Here is a 24,025-nt window from a genome sequence, read left to right on the forward strand (position 1 = left end):
TGGTTCTGTGTAAGGCATCCACGTACAACAAAAGTAACATTAAATTGTCGTTAATTATACTGCTGAGACCACTGCAGTATAATAAAGTTACATTAAGGAAAATGCAAAACTGTTTCATCCCGCAACGTTTTAATCCTTGGAAAGATCTTCCCTAAATTCGTCAACTATAGGACATTCGGTCCGAGCACAAATACATACAAAGACTCATTCTCATAGTGAAGGTCTTTTGGAAATGTGAAATACAAACAGATAAACCGAAAGCCAGACAGAAACCTAAAGACAGATATCTAGACCAAATGACAGGTAGAGGACTACATAAAGGAACCTGAAGAGCAAGAGACCCAAAAAAAGACATAGCGCTAGACGGAAGATAGATAATAAAATAAAACAAAGACAAATCACCAGATGGAGATTGAACTTTAAAAAGAAAAATTATTTCCCCTAAAACATCAAACATGTGGATGGATCTTCAAATTTGCCTAGCAACTAAATGTGTCAAATTTAGTAACAATAATCATGCACTGGTTGAAAAGTTGTAAATAGCTAGAAACCTTCCCACATCCCCAATTCTTTTTTAACTTTATGAAATGCGCCGAACTACTCGTTTTGCCCCGTGCCTTCCGCAATCTGCTAACATGCATCAATGCAGTAAAAAACTGAAATCGAAACATGTTTTAAACATTTAAGGTTACTACAAATAAACAAACGTTTGTGAGTGCCGATGTTAAGGTAACTATAAACAGTCAATGTAATTTAAATATTCATAAACAGTCTGTCACTACAAACGGGACCTTAACGCACACAACTCCTTCACAAAATACACTTTAAATAGAAGATAGTTAATGTTATAAGTATGGTATAGTTACATTTTTAGTTGTAGCCTTAAAGTCTATATTTAGGTTTATGAATTATTAATGGACATTGAGCTTTTATGGTAACCTTAACATTGTTCTTCTCAATGTTTGCAGTCTTTACTTTTTATAAAGCGTAACCGTAACATTTTTTAAAACATTTTTGCACTGATTTTTAGTTATAAAACCACATACAGCGTTGCAATCCGCGATTTTTTTTTGTAACCAGACAGCTCCAAAACTAGGTTTTTTACATGTGTAGACCCGTTTTCACTTTTAACAGAATTCATCATATGTGCCAAACAAGCCACCCGAATGCAGGAAATCAGATTGCAGTATTTTATTTAAGACTTTCGATCCATGTTTTAAACGTTCAACAATGCAACCGCAGACAAAAGGTCACCTTTTATTTGCGTTACATGAAACAACTGCTAAAACAAAACACTTTATTTATATCTTAATGCTTTGAGAACGGGTCTAAAATCAAACATCACGTTTGTAGTTTTACACATGTCAGGATGCTTTCAATGGCATTTCAAAAGGGTTTTGTGAAATGCGGGGTTATTTAATGTAGCAGCATATATTCAATGAACCCAGAGGATCCTTCGTACTCATTGCGAAATCCTTGCAGAACTAGAAGGGACATCCTGTTGCCAGCTGGCCTGAAAAGGAGTAGATACGTCTACCCTGCAGGTGCCCTGTCCTGCGGTTTATTAATGTCACTTGCGTTTGTTTCCACTCTGTTGAAACAGTGTTCGTATAGAGCCGTGTAGTATACTATAGCATAGGTTATATAGAGAATCCTACGAAATAAGGTCCTGAAAGGATAAACCAAGTAACTAATTTACACTTACAACAGAGAAGCTTCCTTTTATCATCTAACCCGAGCTTACTAAGCAGATGTAAAGAAGCTGAAGCCATAGACCAAGCAACCCTTCGTCAGAGAAGAGTCATCCATGAAGCGGCTCTGGTGACCTCGGATTTGGCTTTCTACTCCATCAAGGAGGATAGTGTTGGTGTGAGAGGCAGACATCACTATTATCTGGTTCTTTCCCCAAAATACTCATGCATTCACTGAGCATTGTGGAAGGAGAGACGATGAAGCTAAAGTGCACTCCCTTAATAAACGAAAGGACCCATTTGCCCACAGCTATCGCCACTTGTAAAAAGTGGAACCTCTTACCAGGAGGGAAGCCTATTGGAAGAACCAGAGACAGTGCTGTCCCAACGGAATGGCCATGCAATCAAGGTATGCTACTTGAACAAAGTGGCCAGAACTTTGTAGCATTAAGGATGCAACGATGAGTTTTAAGGCAGAGCTAAACCTTGCCCTACAGTATTTTACAGGTATACAATCAAACTGCAGTGTGTTACAGCACGCAGCTGTGAGACGAGATCTTTTGAGCAGGGGCAGAATTTTCTTTGAGATTTTAAGGCAACTAAGAGGATGTAAGCAAACTGTGTGGACAGATCTCAGTGCACTGGTCCTTAGAAATCAACTCTTCCCCCGTCTCCATCAAACTAGAAGTTCATGGTTGAGCAATGAAAGCAGGATTTACGCTGTGCTTGGGATGAAATATTTAATACGAAAATGTGTCCCACAGAAACAGTTTCTCAATAGTATATCAGCAGCAATAATCTGTGCAAGGATAGACTGATGAAAAGCTTTGGCCAACCGCACTCAAGGTCTCCACTTAGGGAAATCTAGAAGCATGCACTTCAAACAAATATTTAATTTGTACACAAATTTGGTTTTAGTCCAACAGCTCCTTCCTTTATGGAAATGCTAGACATGTACTACCTATGGTGAAGGTAGTTGTAGGACAGACCTGCCATTTGCAGGCTCTCAATTAGAATGTAAATGCTTTAAAAAATAAATGACCACCTGAAAATGGACCCATAGTTGGCAGATGTTTTTCCTGCTGAGGGTTTCAACTCTGTCTGATGAATAGATGTTGCACCATCAACCACAAAACATACGGAAGAAATTGGAGGATCACGCCACTTAAGAATCTTTTCACTCCCAAGTTGTGAAGAACGCTTTTATGTAGATTTGCTCTGCCATAAAATCATGCCTTTTTAAAAGGCTGTTGCGAACAGAGAAACTTTAAATGGTTAGGCGTGTGTCTGTTTTACTTTAGACTAACCGTTACCAACTTGGAAGTATTGGCTGCACCATTAGTGTTTGGAAGCCCAGCACTCAGTTTGAAGGGTGAAAAGGGGAGTCACAATGGCAGAAATAGTCTTCCAACAGTAATCCCTCATTTTAAGGCGTTGTCTTTCATCTTGGGTTACCACATCGGAATGAGAGCAACATGGTGAGGAGTTACGCACTAGACAAAGCCCAAGCCCTATATGTATTGGTGTAACTCCAACTTTGCCAAACCAGTTGCGATACAAGGTACACGCTTCTCATATTACACAAGGACTTTCTTTTGGATAAGGTGGAAGAATACTCCATGTTCAGGACCTGAAATTTTTGCTGCATGTGCTTGGCCTTTCAATGTTATTTAAAAGAGATGCACTTGGTGCTGACAGTTGTGCGAACAGTGAAGGCTTCACACACAGATATGCTGCATGTGGGTCAGCAGGAAGAAAATCTTTTACGCACTGAACTACTCGCAACCGGACGCAGACAATAACACCTGAGTAATATACAATGTGTGAAGAAAAAAAAAGATTAGCTTAAGTCATTACAGGGGCCAGTTTTCACCTGCGTGGATTAGCAAGAGAAAGACTAAATAGGTTGCGATGCACATGCTTGTGTCGTACACACATACACAAGAGGGCCAAATCCAAGTGAAGAAATTACTGTGCCGATGAAATCTCAACTATTGTTCTCCCCCATGCCACAGGCAAGAAGGTTTGACTCTTGGACAAGGGAGAAGAGCATACTATCAAGTGGTATCGTGTAAACATATGCACTAAATGAGTTTTATTGCAGAATGTCAGTGGTAGGATAATCTCAAAAGGGATTTTCTACATTACTTTTTCAAACATTGTTCAGCTTTTCAGGGAAGACAGAAAAAAATGGGTATCAGCAGATGGCATACAAAACATTGTTCAATGCATAAAGTAGTATAGTCAAGAACCGTCCAACAGAACAATATCTATAACAAAGGAATGTTTACATTTCAATGCCTAGACGTCAGAATACAATATTAATACCCGCATACCACATATATGGCTTGACTTAATTTGATAGACAATATAGTAAAAGCAAACAGGTAACAGACTGAAGAACCAACATGCCCCATGATTCTCAGGAGCTAAACACAGTAGTACCTTTAAACCCTTTCAAAGGTTTCAAATGGATATTTCTTTTAAAGATGCATTAGTTGATAGATCTTGCATAATAGAATATCAAAATCCTAAGTGCTAACAATTCCATTTTGCTATCCATGTAGACAACGTACATTTAACAGCTATTAAATTAACTATTTTCCAGCATAATGGTGATATTTCAACAAACCAGTTATAAAAAAAAAAACGATGGATGCAAGTCATGTATTTAAATAACAAAAGGTGTATCTGATACCATGGTGTATGAAGAAAATTAATGTAGCAGGATATCTTATAACAGAAGAGAACATTGAGTAATCCTAGTTCAAAGCAGCATTTTACTCAATTCCAGTTATTCACAGCATATAGGGAAAAATCACCAGGGCTTCAGAAACCTGTACATTATTGCTTGATAAACGGATGAAAAAAGGAACAAAACATTGACATGAAAGAACAACTGTACACTGAAAAGAGAATTACATTCATTGGTCTCAAACGTTATCAAGCACACCACGATGGAAAAAAGATGTAAATAAACTGAAAGATTAGGTTGTGGGCCCACTGAAAACAAAGTGGTGAAGGTAATTTCCTTGAAAGCAAGTAAGATAGTCCGCATTTGAGAAAGTTACGGGAAGCCACTTTCTTCAATTTTGGATTACAAATAGTCACGCTAACCCATAGGAAAAAAGGAAAAACTGACTCCTGTGCAAGACAACTGCATTCACAGCTATTCATTTAAATTAAAATTCTAGTTAGGTTCTTGTTTGCTTTTTCATTCATCAAGAGCCTACATTCTGTATTCAGCATCATTAGATGCAAACACGTAACAATTAACTTTTTCAAAGTACACAACTCGACATTGTTTCATCCATCTCATTGTGGAATTCACTGGAAAACACACATGAGGACATACCTTAATCCACTGTCCCTATCCCCAGCTACATAAAAATATATATCTAAAGCCTTGTTTGAAGCAATGATTGCCAGAACGACTTTCATACGTGCTACTCTATAGACCTTCAAGGCAGAGAGTCATAAGTTAACACTGATAATGCCATCAAGATAATGGGGTAGAATGCAACATCCTAATGCCTTCTTAGCAAATTCCCGTGGAGTCCTGTGAATTTGTTGTGTCTGGATTGTCTGGTGAAGGAGTCTTCAGGTTTTCAGGCTCATTTGTTTACGTTATCTTCACAACGGGCTTAATGAGTACTGCTGAATCAAGTGCTCATGACATGGGTTACAAACACGCTCCGGATTAATAGAAGATGGAAGTGGCAGCTCATTGGCAGAGCAGCCATCACAGAAAACACCCCCACAATTCTTGCACAGGTTCTGAATGAAGGAAGAAAATACAGCACATAAGTAAATGAAATCGTTAAAAAATGCACATTTTCTTCACACAATGACTACGAATACTCGTTACAAATGTTTTTATTTTCAAGCATTTCCAGTTGGGAAAGAATTCATATGAAAGCACCTTTCTCCAAGGTTCAGCTACAAAGCAAGTTGTATGACTGGCAAACATTTTAATTGTGGGCTTTCATTTGGTCTCCTGATAGGGAAATGCATTTTTATATGCAAATGAAACCAGGTTTTTATTTTGGATATGAGGGGCACCTTCTAAAAGGAGGTTTGACCAATATTTCAAGGAAAACAGACATTTTGAGGAACAATTCTCAAAAACGAAATTAAGGCAAGAGTAGGCGAAAGTCTGGTAAAAAGCAGGATCAGTCCCTTAAAAATTAGGGTAAACAGATATTTCCAGAAACACAATGTCCCTGTGCTCAACACTCCAATTTTGTAATCCAGAAAATAATATTCTGTGTTCCACTTTCGATTGTAAAAGTTCACCCTAGTCACAATAGTGAATAAGGGACTCACTGTCCCATGTCTTCAACCTAGTAGACATGTGGGATCTTGATATCCCTTGTACCTGACCAGAGCACGTTGTGTAAAAAAACAGTAAACAAGTGAAAGCCCAAGCACAGGCACAGCTACGCTCATGCATCAGCCCTCTGATACACTTAACTGCTTCAATTTTTAGTCACACATTTTGTTGAAGACCTCAAACATGCTGAGAATAAGCAGTAATTGTGGACAGGTGGTCCGTAGGAAACCTGTCTTGCCGTAATCCTACCCCTCGTCCCCCTGCCTTCTGCCTTCTGACTTCCAGGATACACTCTACAGACGTCAATAACAACTGTCCCATTTCTCCTCAAAATATTGGATAAATTAGCATACAACCAAGTCCAAACTCACCTTGAACAATACCACCTCCTTGGCACGAGGCAATCAGGCTTCCGCCCCAACCATAGCACAGAAACGGCGCTCCTTGACTTAAAAATCCAGATGGATACCATCAGAGATTCAGGAAAACTCTGCATCCTCCTCCTACTCGATCTCTCCGCAGCGTTTGATTTAGTAGACCATAATAAACTGTGCGCCACACTAGCGAAAGACTTCAACTTCTCCACCGAAGCTACTACCTGGATCAAATCTTTTCTTGCTGACCGCACCTCCAGGGTCGCCATAGGTAAAGAAGCCGCCAACCCCATCACAGTACCCATTGGTGTCCCCCAAAGTTCCTGTCTCTCACCAACATTATACAATGCATACACTAAACTCCTCTTCTCAGCGCTAGACGACATGGGTGTCATCTACACCAACTTTGCAGATGACACCCAGATCCTCATCCCTTTATCGGGAGACTACACTCAAGACACCGACACTATCAACAAAATATATGCCATAATCCAAAATTGGATGGCACTAAATAGCCTCTGTCTCAATGATGAGGAGACTGAGGTTCTCATTGTGGGCTCCCAATCCAAAATAGAAGCATTACATGCTGATTACTCATCCATCAACATCGATGGCACAAACATATCAGTACTCAAACAAGTAAAAACACTAGGTGTCTACCTAGATGCCAACCTCACCATGACCAAGCACATTAACGCCCTCTCTTCCTCCTACACCGCAAAACGTATTGCTCTCAGTCGCCAATTCTTGACACCCACCAACTGTATCACGCTGGCAAGAGCTTTAATCTTATCCAGGCTCGACTACTGCAACGTACTCTACCTGGGTACCTCAAAAGCCAATCTAAACAAACTACAGCTTATTCAAAATAAAGCCCTTCGGGCGGCCCTTGGATTAAGGAAGTCAGATTACATCTCAAATATTAGAAGAAACCATCACTGGCTCCCCATCAAAGCCAGGGTCACATTCAAAGCCCTGTGCATCACATTCAAATGCATCCACTCTTGTGTCCCCATCTACCTCAACCACGCCATCACCAAAAAAGTATCAAAGAGGCCCCTCAGATCTAACAGTCAACTACTCCTAGCCATCCCCCGCTACAAGACAACCAAGGCAGGAGGCAGTAGCTTCCAATACCTCGCACCCACATATTGGAACACCCTTCCCCTCCCCATCAAAAATGAGCAAACGTTCTCAGGCTTCAAGAAATCCCTGAAAACGTGGCTATTTAACCAAGACTAAAATCCCCTTCCATGCTTCAGGAAATATCACTGTACTGAAGCCCTGCATTAAATGTCTTCGTGTATGTTTATTTTGTATTCACATGCACTGCGCCCGATTGGCAATTTCTAAGAAATGTTTTAACCAAGCTGTCTGTAACATCGCCGTGGTACCCAAGGGTTTGGGCGAGTAATAAATGCAATAAATAAATAAATAAATAAGTCACATCTGTGACAATAACACCATATAAAGAGATATACTCGAACATCATTCCCTCCTGATGAAGGGATTTGCTGGAATGCTAATTCCAAGGCTTCCCCAGACAGTGCAATGATACAGTCACACATTCTTAACTTAAATGTTGTTGGCATTTTGGGTTTCTAGACTCTATTGTTGTCGTCTAGGGGACTTTAACTGAAGACCCCCCCACACCCCTCTAGGTGCAACTATATGGTATGCTTCCATTAGGAGCTGAATGCATGGCGTTTGGCTAACTAAACTTGGAAAAGTTCACAGTTGTGGATTGATGGGTAGGGATAACCATCTGGGTCATTTTAGAGATTTGCTGTGATAAATGTACCTTAAGGAAGCAGGAGAGATGGGACAACTAAGGACCCTGATGCTTCTGCACTGGCTGTACTCCTGACCCTCCTCTTGGGCCCCTCTCTCTCTGCTGGAGCACACGTGTCTTAAGGTCTTCATAACCTCCCAAATATCCAAGCAAGCAGCCATCTTGCTCTCCTGAAGCCTCCCTTTCTCTGTGTTATTCACTGGACCAGAGGTGAGGTCCCTGCTGTTTGGCTGGCACCGAGTGGTTCTCTGCCAAACCTCCTTGCTCTGCCGTGGAACATATTGACACGTCTCCCAGCGGCTGCTCCTTGTCAGGGGAACAGCATCTAAGGAGATCTCTGTATCCGTGCTCCTTGGGCCTTTCTTACAGTCTGGGAAGCTTTCAAAGAGTCCTCTGACCGCCAACTGCTCACTATTAATTCCCTAGAGGGTCTCTGGGCTGTGTGTGTAATCCATCTTCAAGACCCCTTTGACAATGATTTCTTCAGTGGGTTGGTGGTTCGCTCCACAGTAATTTGTTCCTAGGCCTATGGCCATCTAAACTAGGGCTAAACCGCTTCTGGTGGGGTCCCTCTAACTGCCCAGCTCTATGGTCGCTAGCTACCTCATTACTAGCACCTATAAGTTATACTTTCACACTGTGCCACGATAACCATGCATGAAGGATTGACCTTGTCCCATGCTAAAACTCCATAAATGTATGATTGACAAATACTTACCTGGAATCAGCCTATGCAACTTCTTTGACCTTGGGCACTGAAGTTTCCGAAGTGGTCATTGTTAAATACTTTCCTGTGATTTGATGTCGCTTTGCATAAATAAATGACTACAATTTACTTGTTCAGAGCCTTGCAAAGTCGGCAAAGATGTACTAACCTGTAAAACATTTTCAATACCGTCTTTAAAGGTGTTTTCTAGATCTTTACTGATTCTATAATAAATCTATGTTTATAAAAGTACTGACCTGATTTCAGATATTTCTACAAGTAGGACTTTATTATAAAGAGTAGATTTATCAGTAAATATACTGTGTAGACATAAATCTATTTTGTGCTTGTCTGTGATTTCTAAGAGTCCTCTCTGTCTTTTTTTTAAATTTAAGTTTGTATTCTTTTTTTTAAAAACATGAAAAAAGAACATTACTGCTTTCTTGGTATCATTGTCAGGTTACAACGAATAAACTTGCAAACCAAAACGAGTGTGTCTATGTAATCTATGACAGTACCATTGCAATTAACTTAGCAACCCCCTTTCCCTCCCCCCTCCCTTCAAGACAGGCATGATACATTTGAAGTTCGTTGACAGATGTATTTGCACATCATAGTGGGACGCAGTTTGAGTATTTAAATGTTTATTGGTGCGTTCACGACAGGATCTTATCCGGATGGTCTATTTGGTGAGTTCTGGCCTGTTATTAAGTTGTACTAGCTTTAAGTTCCTCAATTGTTGAAGTGATTTCTTTCCGGGTTGGGGACGTACAGGGCTGCAAAGTCACACCAGAGTTCTTCGTGTTGGGCAGCTCTTTCGTGGAGGGCAGCTGTGATTTTTTCCATTGTATATATGTTTGTGGCTACCCCGATCCATTCCTTTTTTGCAGGGAGGTATGGTGATTTCCATTCAGTCACTTTGCATGCACGCGCTGCTAGTAGTAGTGGTGATGCTATTCCCTTTGTTCTAACTACTTCCTCTTTGTCCTCATCTAGGCCGAACAAAGTCAGGAGAGGTTTTGATTTTCGGTCAATACCATCTATCTGTTTTATCCAGCCTAGTACTTCTTCTCAGTAGATGCGTACTTTAGGGCAATCCCACCACATGTGCCAGTAGTTGGCGTTTCTCCCACACCCACGCCAGCACTTTGGACTATTGGCCTGGAACATTTTGGATAATCTTTGGGGATCATATTGCCATCTATGTAGTAGTTTTATGGCGTGTAATTTATATTGTGCAGCAATTGAAATTTGGGGTGGTGTTTTGCATATTGTGTCCGAAGTGTATTGATCGTATTCTCTTTTGAAGTCTTTTTCCCCATTGAGTTCCACGATTGGGTTTGGGCCTTTGTTGAGCAGTGCTCGGTACATGTGAGTGATCAATCCTTTCGTTGTGGTGACTGTGTCAAGGATTTTTCCTAAGGGTGTGAGTTCCCTGCATAACTGTGTGTCATTCTGTTTTGATAGTATGCCTTTGAGATGTAAGTAAAGGAAGACCGGGATTGGATTCAACTGAAGGGCCTCCTCCAGTTCGGAGATCGCAATACATTTTCCATCTCTCCACAGCTGTCTGACTCTCTCTAGCCCCGCCTCGAACCAGGATTGGTATATTGAGTGTTCTGGGATTTCCCCTCTAATGCCTGGGGCCCATAGGTGACTTAGGGGGGGGGGGGGAGCCATGTTTTACCCCTACCATTTCTTTCCCCTATTTCCATATTTCCCACATCGTTCCCAAAATGGGGGGATCGCAAAGTTTTCGCGCAAGTTTTGGTCTCGGGACCCATAGCCATTCTGAGAGCATGACCAGGGTCAGATTGTTGTTGTCTAATTGGACCCATTGCAGGTCTTTTTTGTCCCTTAGATGGGGGATAAGTACCCTCAAGTGAACCGCTTGATAATACAGCTTGAGGTCTGGGAGGGCCAGGCCACCTTTCTCTTTAGGGAGTATGAGAGTTTCATAAGATATTCTTGGTTTTTTTTCCCACCCCATAGGAATTGTAATATTGTCTTTTTCACTTCTCTGAAGAAGTCTTCTGGGACCTTCACGGGGAGGACCTGAAAAGGGTAAAGGAAGCATGGGAGGCTAACCATCTTGATAGCGTGGAGTCATCCCATCCACAAGATCGTAAGGGGACGCCATTTTGCCAGATCTGCGTGGAATGCAGCAAGGAGTTGTGGGAAATTGGCCTCATATTTGTCTGCATAGTTCCTAGTTAAATTAATACCTAGGTATCTGAGCATTGGGCCTTCCATCGTCAGGCCTAGCTGGGAGAATTCTAAGTTAATCTGGGGTGGGTTCCTGTAGTGGGAAGAGGATGGATTTGGTTCGGTTGATTTTGAAGCCTGATAGTGCGCCATATGTCTCGATGAGTTGTATAACGCGGGGCACGGAGCTCATGGGGTTCTGGACATGGAGTAGGATGTCGTCGGCATATAAGGCGAGTTTGTATTCTCTTCCGTGAACATGCAGTCCCTCTCCTTGTTTGTCGGCTCGGAGTGTTTGGGCAAGGGGTTCTAGGGATAGGGCAAATAATATTGCTGAGAGGGGGTATCCCTGTCTCGTGCCTCTTCCCAGGGGGAACCATCGCAAGTTCACCATGACCGATGCTTGGGGTGAGGTGTATAATGCCTTAATTCCTCTCCGGCGTGTCGGGACGATTCCTATCTTATTCAGTATTGCCTCCAGGAAGCGCCATTCGACTCTGTCGAACTGTTTCTCCACATCGATCGATAGTAGTGAGGGGGCATTAGGCATTTTTTTAGCTTCATGTATTAGGTGGAGAGTTTTACGGGTGAGTCGGCACCTGGTCTTCCGAGGATGAAACCAACCTGGTCGGGATGAATTATGAAGGGCATGTGTGTTTCAAGTTTGGCGGTAAGTACTCGTGTATATATTTTGGCATCAATGTTGAGGAGAGAGATGGGGCGGTAGGATGCACACATCTTGGGATATTTGCCTTCCTTGGGAATTACCGAAATTAGCGCATCAGAGAAGGATTTGGAGGCTGATCCAGTTTGAAGGATGTGGTTAAATAGTTTGACCATAAAGGGGAGCAGGGGGGGTCTAGGAAGGGTTTGTAAAACCCTGCGATGTAGCCATTGTCTCCTGGGGCTTTCCCTGTCGGAAGCCTTTTGATGGCGTTTTCTATTTCTTTGGGAGTAATGGGGGATTTGAGTGTGTCGACTATGTTTTGGGTAAGTTTCGGTATGGTAATCTCCTCCATGTATTTGTCTATTCTCCTCCTTCCTGTGTGGTTTCAGGTGTATAGTTTTTCATAAAATTCAGCGAAGGCCTCAGAGATATTGGTGGGATCTGTTGTCTGGGGATTGTTTGTGTGATTCTATGGATGTCACCCATCTATCTACCCGTTGCCCTCTCAATCTGGCTGCTAGTAGCGCGTCGGCTTCATCTCCTTTCTCATAATGTTTTTGTTTTAGGAATTGGAGTTTATGGACAACTAGTCCAAGCTCCAGGCGGAAGAGTTCTTCCCTTTCCTGGGTCGCGTCCACTATTCTTTTTCTCCTCTCAGCATCATTAGATTGTGCACGGGGGTCTAATTGTGAAATCTCATTTCTCAGTTTATTTTCCATCAGGGTTCTCTCTCTCTTCTTGGCCGCCCGCTCCCTCATTAGTATACGCCTCCACGTTGCTTTCCCCGCTTCCCACACTGTGTTTTTGGACACTTCGTCTGTATTATTTCGATCGAAATATTCACTGATCGCCTTTGCTAATTGTTCAGGAATACAGGGTCTTTCCATAGTGTTTCGTTACAACGCCATTTCGAATTCTTGTGAGGAAGCGCTATAAGGCTAAGGGTGACAGTGACCATATTGTAGTCGACCATGCAATTGGGCCGATCGTTGATGTAGACATTGCGTCTGTTAGGCCGGGGGTGAGATATATGTAATTAATCCTTGTGTATGTGGCGTTGAGTAGAATGTATAAGCTGTTTGATGGGGATGTGAGTGACGCCATGCATCTTGTAGCCTGTATATGTTATCATTTTGATCACTTCGGTGCGGCCGGCATCGGGCGGTTCATTTGCTTGTGGGTTGCCGGCTTGTCTGTCAAGTGTGGGGTCTGCCCACATGTTAAAGTCACCTCCAAGGATCACTTCTCCTTCCGCCTCAAGCATAACTTTGGGGACCATGTGTTGTAGGAAACGGGATTGTCCAGTGTTGGGTGCGCAGATGGAGGCGAGTGTTATGGTGGTATTGTGTAGCCTGCCCACTACTACAATTGCTCTAGCTCCCATATCGAACCAAGTTTTCCTAACTTCGAATTTGAGTCCCTTTCTGATCAAGATGCCCACGCTGGCTTTTCGTAAGGGGCCGGAGCACCAATATTCAAGACCAAATCTGGTGAATAGAGCCCTACTTTCTTCCCCTTGTATGTATTTGGTCTCTTGTAGTATCCGGTCATATTTTCGAAAACATATTTTCGAATGACCATTATGTCGAAAACATTTTGCCGAATTTTTTTTTTTCGATTTTTTTTTTTAATTTGATATTTTTTTGGGGATTCGTTAGTAAAAAAAAGTGTAAATAAAAAAAATTAAAAAACAGTGGTTTGGGTGGAACCCACCCTTTAAAAAAATAAAATAAAATAAAAAACATTTGAGAAAAATAAAATTTAGGCAAATTTGGTGTCGAGAAAATGGTATTCGAAAATATGGGTTTCGAAAATATCACTATAAACCCTGGGTCCCATGTGTTCTAATTCAATGTCAACAACCTAAGGTTGTTTGGTTTGTTTGCCTGTCATGAACATTACAGCTTTCTCCCTACCGCCCCCCTCCCTCCCTTTGTCATTTGTGGCGTCCGATACTTCTGAGCTATCTTGGCCTTATGAGTTTCGAACCACCAGTGAAGAACGAACCCAGTTTGGTCCGTAAACTTAACACTTCTCTTTGTAGTGAGCCCTCTTTGGCTCCCCCCTATTCCCTCATTGTTCTGGCAGAGTTATACACTTCTGCCGATAGTTCACTCCCCTCGTTCCCCCCCCCCGCGTGTCTTAGGTGTGTATTGTTTGTAACAAAAATTCTTACTTTCTTCTAGGTGCGTCAGCTTTGTGCTCATGTTTGCTCATATCTGACCTCAGAACTGGAGCACTTCGCTTGAAGCAGGTCGACGCTTGCCCTTCATGGGTCGACACACCTATGTCTTTGATCTGGTCTCGGGCGTTCACCGTTCTGTGTCAGAGGGCGCATTCATCCTTCTGAATTTGTGCGCCAAGGATCTTTTTTCATCTTGGTTCTTTGATCTTCCAACCAGTCTCTCAATTTCTTCCGTTGTCGGGGGCTGATCCTCCCTCCTGTCCTCCGACTATGTCCGCTATGCACCCGGCGATGTCCTTTTCGGTTTTCAGTTGCATCGGGGTGCCTTCCCATTCAAATGATAGTGTGAAGGGGTAACCCCATCGATATCTCACTGCTTTGTCTTTTAGGAATTTGGTAAGTGAGAGACATTTCCTTCTTATCGCCAGTGTAAGAGAAGAGAGGTCCTGGTAGATGGTTATATTCACTCCTTCCAGAGGGATGTGGGTACCTCTTCTGACCTTGTCGAGGACACGGGCTTTGTCCGCTTAGTTGTGGAATCTGGCGAGTATCGATCTTGGGCCACCTGCTGTTCTGCCTGCACGGTGAATGCGGTCGAGTTTCGGCTTGTCTAGTGAGTCATCTCCGAAAAGTATTTTTATCACTGTGTTCAGCATTTTCTTTTAGGTCTAGGTCTGTTTACCCCTCCTTTTCAGGAACTCCAAAGACACCTATGTTATTGCGTCGCTCTCGGTTTTCGAGATCAACTTTCATGCGAAATTCGTCTTCTCTCATTTCTATTTATGCGATTGTGACGTCCATTTGAGTTTCAAGTGCAGTTAGGGAGGTCTGATTATGTTCTACTTCTTCTTCCAGCCTCTCCTCCATTTTGTCTATTTTTTCTATCTTTCCACTGATGTCTGCTCCCATGCTCCTCAGTTCAGTTAGTAAGTCAGACACGTCAGCTTTGGTGGCTGCTGCCTCTGGTCCTGAAATTGCCATACCTGTGGTGTGAGTGGGGACAATCTGTGCTTGCTGTGGTGAGAATTTAAAGGGTGCAAGTTTTTATCGTATGTTCATGTGCACACAATTCTATATGCATTTGGTTGACCTCCGGAGGGGTTTTCCTGCTTTTCGTTATTTGTGGTTTGTGCTGGGTTGATGTAGCACTTTGTGTCAATAGGGGTGTCTGGCTTTGGAGTTTTGATTCTGCTGGACTGGATTCAGGATGTCTTGATTCCAGTACATGTTATGAATTTACTACCTTCTCCGAGCTTGCCTTGCGTGTACCAGGGTCGACGGATTGTGGTACTGTATGTGGTTTGCGCCGTGTAGATTGCGGGAGGTGACTATCTTGTCTTGCGGCGGTGGAAGTTCTGCGTTATCTGCAGCACCCGTCCATTTCGGGTGGAGACTGGTTCGTTTCTCCGGCTGGTATTCAGGGGTCGGGGTGCGCACTTTGCCCACATTTTGGCTGAGGGGTGTGTGCAGGCTACTCAAGGCACCACGATGGCCGAGCTTTGTCCTCTATGGACACCTTCTTCCTCTACGGGTCTGGCATATGAGGGGGTGCTTGTGCGGGAGGCCGGTCGGTCCGCCGGCGTGATTGTCGGACTGGGTATCGGGAGTCCGTGTGCTTGCGCGGTCTGCTCTGTGGACTGGTTGGAACTCCAGTTTCCACACTCTGTGCCTAGGGGTGTGTAGTATGAGGGGTTTTATGTTGAGCTCAGAGTTGGAGGTATGATAAATGGGCTCCTCCTTTTGTCAGTCTGGAGGGGCTGGGGCGCCTCGGGAGGGTCTGTGTTACACCTGGGTTGAGGCCCTTTCAATCACTGTAGGAGCGGAGCGGTGCGAGGCGTGAAACTTACTTGCGAGTCCGGGTGACCCGTCACTGGCTGTTTTCACTCTGTCCCGCCTCGGGTCTCTGCTTTGGCGGTGATGTCGCTCTGGCGGTTCCTTGCTTCTGCAGGGCTCCGGGGTGTCTCAGAGTATGTCTGGTTGTCCTGCGAGAGTTCGGGCTATGTAGCATGGCCCTAGTGTGTTTCCGGGCGGGTGGGTTTCACCACATTAGGCTGGCGGATGGGTATGGTCAGACTCGGCAGGCGGTTCAGGGTGGCGTGCTGTCAGGGTCCGTGCCAGTCTCGCAGGGCTGTTTCTTGCGACTTTGTGATGTGTGAAGTCTCTAGGGGGTCTGTTGAGTAGGAGTCCGGGTGCACTCAGTGTTTCTGCTCCTCCATTCGGAGGCATCACGTTTTCTCCCTTGCTTCCCTGAAGGCGAGTGCAGGGGGACTCGCACAGGCGCAACCCGTGGCATGCTGGGCCCTTATTCCGTGGCCTGGCTGTCCTGGAGTCTCACGTGCGTTTCGCCCAGTTTCGTTTTAGTCTGACAGAGGTTCCGGGGGGTGTCATTTGCCAGTGCTGACTTTTAGGCAATCCGTCTCCGATTTTTGTCTGGTTTTCTCCTACTGTGAAGGGGAAGACCTTCATGCAGAGGTGACCCGTGACCCAGTTTGTGTCCATGGGGATTGGAGGGGGGTCCAGGAGTGGGGGCTCAATCCACTTCGAGGACCATAAGGGGAGAGCTTACACAGAGAGAGTAATCATCCGTGCCCCCGCTGGTGGCCAGTCCCCTCTCCGTCTTCTAAGCATGACGACAGACTGTCCAGTCACATTACTAATGTGGCTGGTTGAAATAACTTGAAAAACAATGTACACTCCCTCAGGTCAGCAAATTAAACGCAACAAGAGTGGTTTAATAAAACATCCCTACAAGATGCCTTGGAATCCTGCTTCTCTGGCTAACTAGCAACATAATGTCATCCAATAAAGACTATCCCAAATATATTAGGAAAAGGGGTTCTCAGATATTTTGTATGGAAAGTGTTCTTAACCTATAGGTTTATCATCAAGTTATATCACTTTTCATTACCGACCAAGAATACATACTTTCTGTTTATAAAGAAATATAAATATAAGCAATTATCTATTTTTGCAAAATTACATTGGATGACTACAGTCCCCACTTGTGACATACTCATTCACCCCCATCCTCTCTGGTCACATTCACATGCTAGATTTCAAACTAAAATAACAGTATTAAAAAATACATGCAATACAGTCAAATTCTTTATAACAATAGTATTTCAATTTCATAATCAACATGTTTTGACTAAATGGGCTTGTATTTTGTGCACTGTATTCACATTTCTGTCATCTGAAAGTATCGTGCTCCACAGTTCCTTGGATTCAATACTAATTGACAGCCATACATTTAATTGAACAAACATTTGTATTATAATAATTTCAGTAAACGTACTAACAGGGAGCAAGATCTACTGTGCAATAAATTCATTTTTTAAACAGAGCAATGCACAACCAGACAATAACAGGTGACCATTGACATGCATGCTTTAATTACAAGCCCCTGCCTGTTCTCTAAGGTATGTACGTGGAAAGTGGAGCATGTGAAGCTAGAGGAGGCAAAACAGGGAAAAAGGTAGGGTGGCAGGGCAGTTAACAATTGTAAAGTACAACAAATTCCTGCATAACTAAATATATTAATATAAACTTTAGGGAGGGGCAACATAGGGAACTAAGTTTTAATATATTATTGTCCCACCTGACACAAAAGACTTTCTTGATGGGCCTAAACAAAAGCGAGTAAGTGATTATAGAACATATAAAGTCATCTTTGTAGACATTAAGGGTTTTATTGACGGTTCTTAAAGGTCCTGTCCCAAATCAGAGACTGCAGTAGCAAAGGGAGAATAGTCATGAGGATTCTGGTAAATCTTTTTTGAATATCTGAACATCTAATAAGTGTCTGAACATAGGATAATTTGATTCAACTCGCAACAATTTGGGTAGGTAATTCTAGTATTTGGTAGCAATAACTTCAAAGTTTGTTCTGTGGTGGTGTAATCTTTGGACCTTAGGAGGTCCGACTAGCTTTTTATTGGCGGATCTGAGAAGCTTATATGGGCTAACGGTGCAAGGCAAAGATGTAATTGGGCCCTTTGTTAAAGAGATTATGATAGGATAGGTCCTACAGTGGACTGAGTTGAATGCAAAGAACTACATGAAGCTATGGTACTGCCTCAAAGCCTGGTGTGATAGAGCTGATTGCACCAAGTTCCAGGAATAACTTCAAATGTATTTAGACCTATGTATATGCTCTTACAGTAATGAACTTTGAAACAGCCAAAGCACTGGTCAGGTCGATTTCTTGTGTTATTTTGAAGAACAGGGACATTTTCCTGAGCGCACGTAGCTGTACGTGGACCTTGCTGACTACATCATTGATATGGGAGATGGAAGGCATACAAGAATCAAAAATGTTGCCTAGGTTTTTACCTTCCTTGGATGAAGGTGGGCAGCAGCCAATGGTATGCGGCCATTAGAGTATGATGGCGGTGTACAACTGAAAACTGAAAAAAGGGAAATTCTGTTTTGTTTCGATTTTTACAGAGGTTGGTCAAATACAATGCCACTAGGAAGTCTGAAATGTTATTCATAGTTTTGGTCACTTTCAGAAGACTAAAGGTTATTTGTGTGTTGTCTTGAGTAAATCTGGAGGAGAAAGAGGGTTGAACCCTGTGGGAGAGGGACTCTTATTCTGCAGTTAGATGGAGCGCCTCTAAACTTGCTCATCTTTGGCAAGGCAGTCAAGGTGTCTAAGCAACAGAGAGCGGAATCCTCAATGCCCATGCTAGCTTGGAGCCTGTCTAGCAGAATTGGGTGGTCCACAGTATCATAAAGCTGACCACTCCAGAGGCATCAGTACTGAAGGGACATTCCTTTCCGTAGACCTCATCCTTCTCAGAGATGAGAGCAGTTTCTGTGCTTCTAACAGGACTGAAGCACCAAGATTCGCTATACTGTAAATTGGTTTGAGATTAGTTTTTAGGGTTTTAGCAATGAAACTGAATACTTGGGATTGGGAGAAAGTTTTAAAGATTCATAGAACCATCAGGTGGTTTCGTTAGGATATGGTTAGCCTTAGGCTGTTTAAATGCAGGCGATAGCATGCAGAAGTCGTGTTGATTCTCACCATGGATATGGGTTGGGTAGGAATGGGTAGGAATGCAGTCTTTGATTAAGTTGAAGGGCAGGATTTAACGAGTTTAACTATTTGCTCTTCGGAGCACTGTTAAAAGCATTAAGGGTGGTCAGGAGGGTGTGGTTCTGAGAAGGTGTTTTTGGTTCTGTTTGACTTTGATGATTTAATATTTGGTATTTTGTCTGAAAAGATGTTAGTCATTTTGTTTGCGAAGTGTTGGGCCGCCGAAGGTGGAGGATGTGAGCCAAGTTCCCTGATAATGGTGGAAAACACAATCGTTACTGTTAAATGCAAAAGCCACATGTTTTTAAAAAAAATGTTTTTTTCCTTGCAATCATGTTGTGCTAGCTTTTAGCTCTGATGTTATCCAGTAATGTGTTAAGTGTTTTATTCTCAATTCTTTCTCTATATATTTTGTTCCCTTTGAGTAATAAGTTAATCATTGAACTATCTGTTTAACTTTTTTAGCAGGGGATTTGTTTCCTTAGTAGGAGGTATCACGATGTCCAGAGCAAGATACTTCTAGGGTTAGGTAATTCCGAGGTTTATCTGGATTTGCTACAGGGTCCTAAGCCTAGATTATTTGGAGGGTTGACGGTTTGAAGAAAACTACTTTGGCTAACACACTTTTCATGGGATTGTGCGATCTTTGCCCTGACCCTTATATTCAGCCAGGGCTCACAGCAGCCCCATCTACATATCGGAACATGGATTATTTCCTTTACTTTCCTGGTTTCATTGTTGTTAATTGTCTGCCCTAATGCAGCAAGTTTCAAGATCAATTCACTTACAGGAGGAAAGAAAAGTCTGCAGTCCTCTACAACATGTCAACATGTAGACGACCTTGTTAGTAAACAATCACTCCAGCAAATTTGTATTACTGATCCTTCAACTTTTTATGTTTCTGCACAAACCAGTGCAGGCCAATTTTCATGTATTGTATAGGCAGTTTGGGCTTCTTACAATGAAAGGTATTCTTAAAGAAAAACCAACAAAGCATATTTTAGATGCATTGCTTATAAATGTTGAGCCAAACATAACCTCTGCTTTGAAATCTCAACAATATTTGGCATTCAACCTCAGCAAAACCCACTTTCGTTTCTGGCTTTGGGGATATACCCACCTCCTTCTACATGTGCGAAAATATGGCAAATACCATCTTGTCTATTTAGGATGGTGCATATCATCACCTCTAGACTACCACCTGTGCCAACTTTATTGCCATCTTGAAAGTCAAAATGGTTGCACTAAGCCAGAGTGGTGGCCACCTCTATTGTTGGTTCTGTAGGTCATGGCCACTAGTTGGCTATTTATGAAAAGTTGAATTAAATGTACAAATATAGTTGCACAGTTAACTAATGATGAAACCAATGAAAGCATGCATTGAAGGCGATATTTCAACGCGATACTACTGAGGACACCACCATATGAAATGGCTAACTATTCAACCTATCCAAATATATCCCAGTACAATAATGTGTACTATACCTAGTTATTTAGTAATGCAGACCACTGCACAACCTCATTAAGTCATGCAGTACATGTTCTAAGCTAAAGTATCCCTAAGGGATATCTTTCATAGTCACATTCTGTTGACAATTACTCATGTTAAGGCTGGGGATGATCAGTAATAATAAAGCAGTGTTCATGAAAAATAAGAAACTGCACTCATTTTAGTATTCTATTAGAATCATTTTGGGTAATCTACCCTTTAGGCAGTGCCTTCTTTAGCTCAACCACTGGAGGCTATGGTCAGATTCTTTTTAATGAACAGTGCAAAACTTAGCCTCTTTCGGGGTAGGTGGGAGGGTGTCGCATGTGAATCTATGAAAGTTACCAACGCTGGAGAACTGGAGATACAAGCTAGTAATGTATTCCTTTCTCCAGCATTGGATCTTTCATAGATTCACATGCCAGTGAATATATTACAAAGCAGTACGTTTACACGTTAACAAATGGAGAGGAGTAATTGTATCTCACCTCAGGAGGACAGGCTTCGAAAAGGAATGCCCGCCCCCTCTGAACTCCTCTGCTGAGTGTAAAGACCGGAGGGGGGGGGGGTCTGTACTTCGGCTCTCTATATGGTAGAGGGGAGACACAGAGACCCCTGCCAAGATTCTTTATCATTGGTACTTGGTCGAGGAATCAGGGCCTAGCTTCTCAGGAGGTGATGCAAGCTGGTTCTTAAGTACAGTGTAGTCCCCAAGCACCCACAAAGAAATGTCCACACACTGTATCGGTTAAAACACAGTCTTTAGATAATTAATATTCAAGGTCATATACACGATAACTCACTTTGTACTCCGAAAATCAACAATGGTAAATATGTACAGTTCTAAAGTGGTACCACTAACGTTATTAGATCTCATTAAAGTGCATACGGTCAGAATGACACCCAGATCAAAATAAAGAGGAAACCAGCAGTAGAGAGAGGAAGGAAAGCAAGCTGATTGAGCAATTGGAAGAATACTGGCCCAGTCTACTTGGACACAGTTCTGTGTGGAGATCCCCCCCCCCCCCCCAACCTGGGCAACCTGTAAAAGAAAGATACAAGCCCAGTCTATATAATGTTCACACTAGACTTTCAATTGTTCTGCAACCCCAAAGTACCTTGGCGTTGTAGCGTTCCTCGTCGGGGAAATCGACAACCCTTCTTGAGTGTCCTCCCTCTCAGGCAGGAGTCACGGATCGAACGTCCGACGGAGAACAGGCCGAGCTATGACGGTGAAGTGGCCGTGTCGTTCCTAGCGGTGCTCATTGACGGGGAAGCGAACGTCCTGCCAGGAAGAGGCGTGCGGGGCTCCTCGGCGTCGATAGTTCTCGCCCGCAAAGAGTTGAACTGTGGCCCAGCAAGGGCGTCGAGTCGTCGGCGTCTGTGGTCTTTGGGTGGCGGGAAACCCACCTGTGGATGCTCCTCGGCGCGTCGACGGTCAGGCCTTCTCCAGCAGGATACAGCAGCGACGATGCGGACGAGAGCGTCCTTGGATCAACAAAGTTCTTAGGCAACGGGAGCACGGCGGCTCCAGTCGGAGACGGCGGTCGTCGACAATGGCGGACAACAGTCCGGGCGCTTCTCCTTGGAGTTCCGCAGCAGTCCCCGTATCGGGTCGGCAGCCTGTCGAAGGTCTGTCTACCAGGGAGCTTAGGCAAAGATCAGCTGTGCACGATGGTCCCTCGTAGCTCGGGAAGAGGGCGCCTTACCAGGTCCTCTCTGGGTCAGTTCTTGAAGCAAAGCAGCTTTCAGATTGTGAAGGAGAGCAACAGCAATTCTTCTCGTCCAGTAGGGCTTCAGGATCAAGCTTCAGTTACTCCAGTTACTCGTCGTAGTGGACTTCAGCTTCTGAACATTATTCCTAGCAGTGAGAGGTCCCCAGATATACTGTTGATCTCCCATTCATTCCGCTGGGTCACACTCAAGCATCCAATCACGACTACGGTCATTCATGCAGGCAGGCAGCCAATCAGGCACACGGGGCATTCAGGCCATTCACTTCTCTCCAGACACTCACAACAAGTTATGTGTATTGGGACAAGTACCGAGCCATTCAACACTCCAAGCTGCATTCATACCGGTTTCGGGCAGGGCTGTCTCAACCATCAGATACTAGACAGCCACAACATAGAATGCATAATCGTCACACACGCCATTCACCCAGGTCCCACCCACAGGCGTACCCACAACATACGGTCGTTGAGAAGGCTCCAGCCAGTCTGGTCGGCACTTCCCCACACTACCATATATGGAACTTCCCCACAACAGCCAGTCAGGGGGAAGGGACAGAGGCAGGGCTTCCTGGGACTTTGGGAAGATCAAGGTAACAGGTGATGGAAGGCAAGAGGCCATGGGGGCCATTTTGTCTCCATCGAGAATCTACCGATTACAATGATAGGGCCGGGCATCCCAAAATGGAGGACGCTCAGGGCACCAGTCATTTCAGCACGGGGCTGCCACCAGCCCGTACCCTGCTCTGTGGGTCACACACAGGTCCCCAAAAACATACACTAGGGGCACAGGGTTGCACCCCTACCCATGGGTGCCATAAGGGTATCCCATTGGTCTGTTCACCAAACCAAAAGAGAGAGAGCTGCACTGCCAGGAGTCCCACATGAACTCCTGCGCGGAAAACACGGCAGAACACACGATAAAAAGCAGTAAAGGACAAGGATATGGAGGCCCTGTCCCTCCGATGCATTTCCAGCATCACACTGAGCTATTGTCGATACAATAGAATTTGGTAAACGTATGCAGACACTGCCATGTTGCAGCCTTGCAAATGTCCCGCAGTGGCAGTCCAGGCAAGAGAGCTATAGTAGAGGAAGTAGCTCGTCTAATGCACTTCTGGCCACCCAGGCAGCAGTCTTTTGACTTGGCTATGGCACAAGGCAATGCATGTTGACAGCCATCTGGAGATGGAGGCTTTACACGTGCCCTTGTGGGTACCTTTGGGTCCTTAGGCAATTAACACCTCAGAAGACTTACAAAAAGAACTGGTGCAGTCGATATTGTATTTGAGCATCCTCAAAACATCCAGATAAGGCTTAAATCTCGCTCCCTCTCCTCAGAGGGGATATCCACAAGAAACTCTCTCCTTCAGGAGACACATTTTATGTCCACCTTGTTCATAGGCTCAAATGTGCTTTGCATTAGCCTGGTGAAAACATTGTCAATTCCCAAGAAGGGCCGGTTTGCGCACTGGAGAAAAAGTCTTCATGAGCCATTCATGAATTCTTTGATAAGGATAGGAGACCATGGTGATAACATCAAGGAAGTAGTGTGTAGCAAGACATTGCTTCCAAGTGCACCTGAATGGATGAAAAACAGAATCCAATTTTCACTAGGGATAACAAGTATGGTAGAGCTTGCTAAGGCCGGAAACTTAGGCGATCAACCTTGTTGGTAGCATACCAGACTCTGAACCTCTTCCACCATGTTGTGTAGCAGGAGATTGTGGAGGGTGCCCTTGATAAAACCTCTCTGCCATCGTGAGTCCTGACTATGTGACAAAACTCTAGGGATGAAAGAGCCAGGCCTTT

At 43.6% G+C, this 24,025-nt stretch overlaps 1 protein-coding gene across 6 annotated transcripts in view; it reads right to left on the bottom strand.

Annotated features, from left to right (window-relative positions):
• Window positions 1–1,176: 1,176 nt before the first annotated feature.
• The window catches only part of RUFY3 (RUN and FYVE domain containing 3), a 735,957-nt gene continuing 713,108 nt past the window's right edge, over window positions 1,177–24,025 (bottom strand). For all 6 annotated transcript variants that reach the window (XM_069626287.1, XM_069626282.1, XM_069626286.1 and 3 more), the window contains one exon: window positions 1,177–5,468. In XM_069626287.1, the coding sequence (XP_069482388.1) occupies window positions 5,325–5,468 (144 nt within the window). In that variant the 3' untranslated portion in view covers window positions 1,177–5,324. The remainder of the gene's footprint in view (window positions 5,469–24,025) is intronic.

This window comes from Ambystoma mexicanum, chromosome 6p (genome assembly GCF_040938575.1).
Source record: "Ambystoma mexicanum isolate Mex_15411 chromosome 6p, UKY_AmexF1_1, whole genome shotgun sequence".
Taxonomy (NCBI): Eukaryota; Metazoa; Chordata; class Amphibia; order Caudata; family Ambystomatidae; genus Ambystoma; species Ambystoma mexicanum.